Below are 1219 nucleotides of genomic sequence, written 5' to 3' on the forward strand. Positions count from 1 at the left end.
AAGTACGACATGTGTAATGTTCTGTGTTTTTCAGAAAGATTGCAACGAACTTACAACTGCTTCTGCTTTAATTCAACAAACCATTATGTTGGTGTTGATATGCTGTCGCTGGATTCTTCCTAAAGGTGATATGACACGTGACCAATTGTCGCAACTTTTATTGGTGTTCATCGGTATGGCAGCGGATATGCTGGAGTTCTCGTCTGAGTCTTTAAAACTGAAGGAAACTGCTTGCGACGAAACACTTATCTATTTCGTGTTGACCATCTGGTCATGGAGCTTACTGCAGTTCTCTATCGGGCTTACGGCGACGAAAGCGCGCAAAACACGTGCGGCGGGAACTGGGGTCGGGGCTCGTTCCAAAGCAGCAGTGACGAAGGTCTGCAACTGTTGTGAAACAGAAATCTGGGCAATTATGACAACAGTTGTAATGCAAGATGGACCGTATCTAGTCATGAGACTGTACCTCATTATCAAATATATGCTGCTAGATCGAATGATGCTGTTTTTTACGTGTAAAAATGGTCTCCTTGTTCTCCTTCAAACGTATCGTCTTTATGTAGTTCTGACGACAGAAAAGGAACCGAGTGAATCCGGTGACGAAGAAAAAGGTGACAAAGAAAAAAAAGACGAAAAAAAAATTGAATGTTACGCGATGACAGTGGAAACAGACAAAGGCGAGCTTAGTGATAATTCAAAACCAATAGTGATAAAAGATTCATGAAAGGTATTCTAATATTCATGCCATCTGTTTAATTGTCAATTATCTACCTTATTTAGGGCTAGATAGTAAAAACATTTGGTAAGAGGATACAATCATACATGACAGTATAAGAGTGAGGTTGATCTCCGAAGGAAATAAAATTAGAAAGAATTGGACTAGAGAAACCAGGGTAAGGAAATTAGAACTACTATAAGACAAATGTTAATAATTAAATTCTGCTATAAATTAGTTATTAGTTTAATACTTTTGAAGAAGGCAATGTTAGCTAATGTTTATTAAAAAAAGAAAAGGATTTTTGATATCACATAATCAAAACACTACTTTCCTCCACCAATCCAGCCATATAAGTTATTTGAGAACTTCACTATTATTAACTAGTGAGCAAAGACCGAATATTCTCTGCTGGGAATGGTTAATACTAATAAATAGCAGAAGAGGGTTTGTTAACAAAAAGTTCCTTTTTCATTTTCCATTTTAACTCAGTTTCCAATCATT

General features: G+C 36.8%; 1 protein-coding gene across 1 annotated transcript; it reads left to right on the plus strand.

Annotated features, from left to right (window-relative positions):
• Positions 1-16: 16 nt before the first annotated feature.
• On the plus strand, positions 17-1213 carry LOC117124921 (transmembrane protein 26-like). The gene has a single exon (XM_033271294.1). The coding sequence runs from the start codon at positions 17-19 to the stop codon at positions 722-724; it is 708 nt and encodes a 235-aa protein (XP_033127185.1). The 3' UTR covers positions 725-1213.
• The last annotated feature ends 6 nt before the right edge of the window (positions 1214-1219 follow it).

Source organism: Anneissia japonica, unplaced genomic scaffold, assembly GCF_011630105.1.
Source record: "Anneissia japonica isolate Jap-2015-1 unplaced genomic scaffold, ASM1163010v1 scaffold247362_len1219_cov171_single, whole genome shotgun sequence".
Taxonomy (NCBI): domain Eukaryota; kingdom Metazoa; phylum Echinodermata; class Crinoidea; order Comatulida; family Comatulidae; genus Anneissia; species Anneissia japonica.

Coding starts and splice junctions, on each gene's coding strand:
- LOC117124921 (XM_033271294.1), top strand. CDS start 17: ATGTTCTGTGTTTTTCAGAAAGATTGCAACGAACTTACAACTGCTTCT.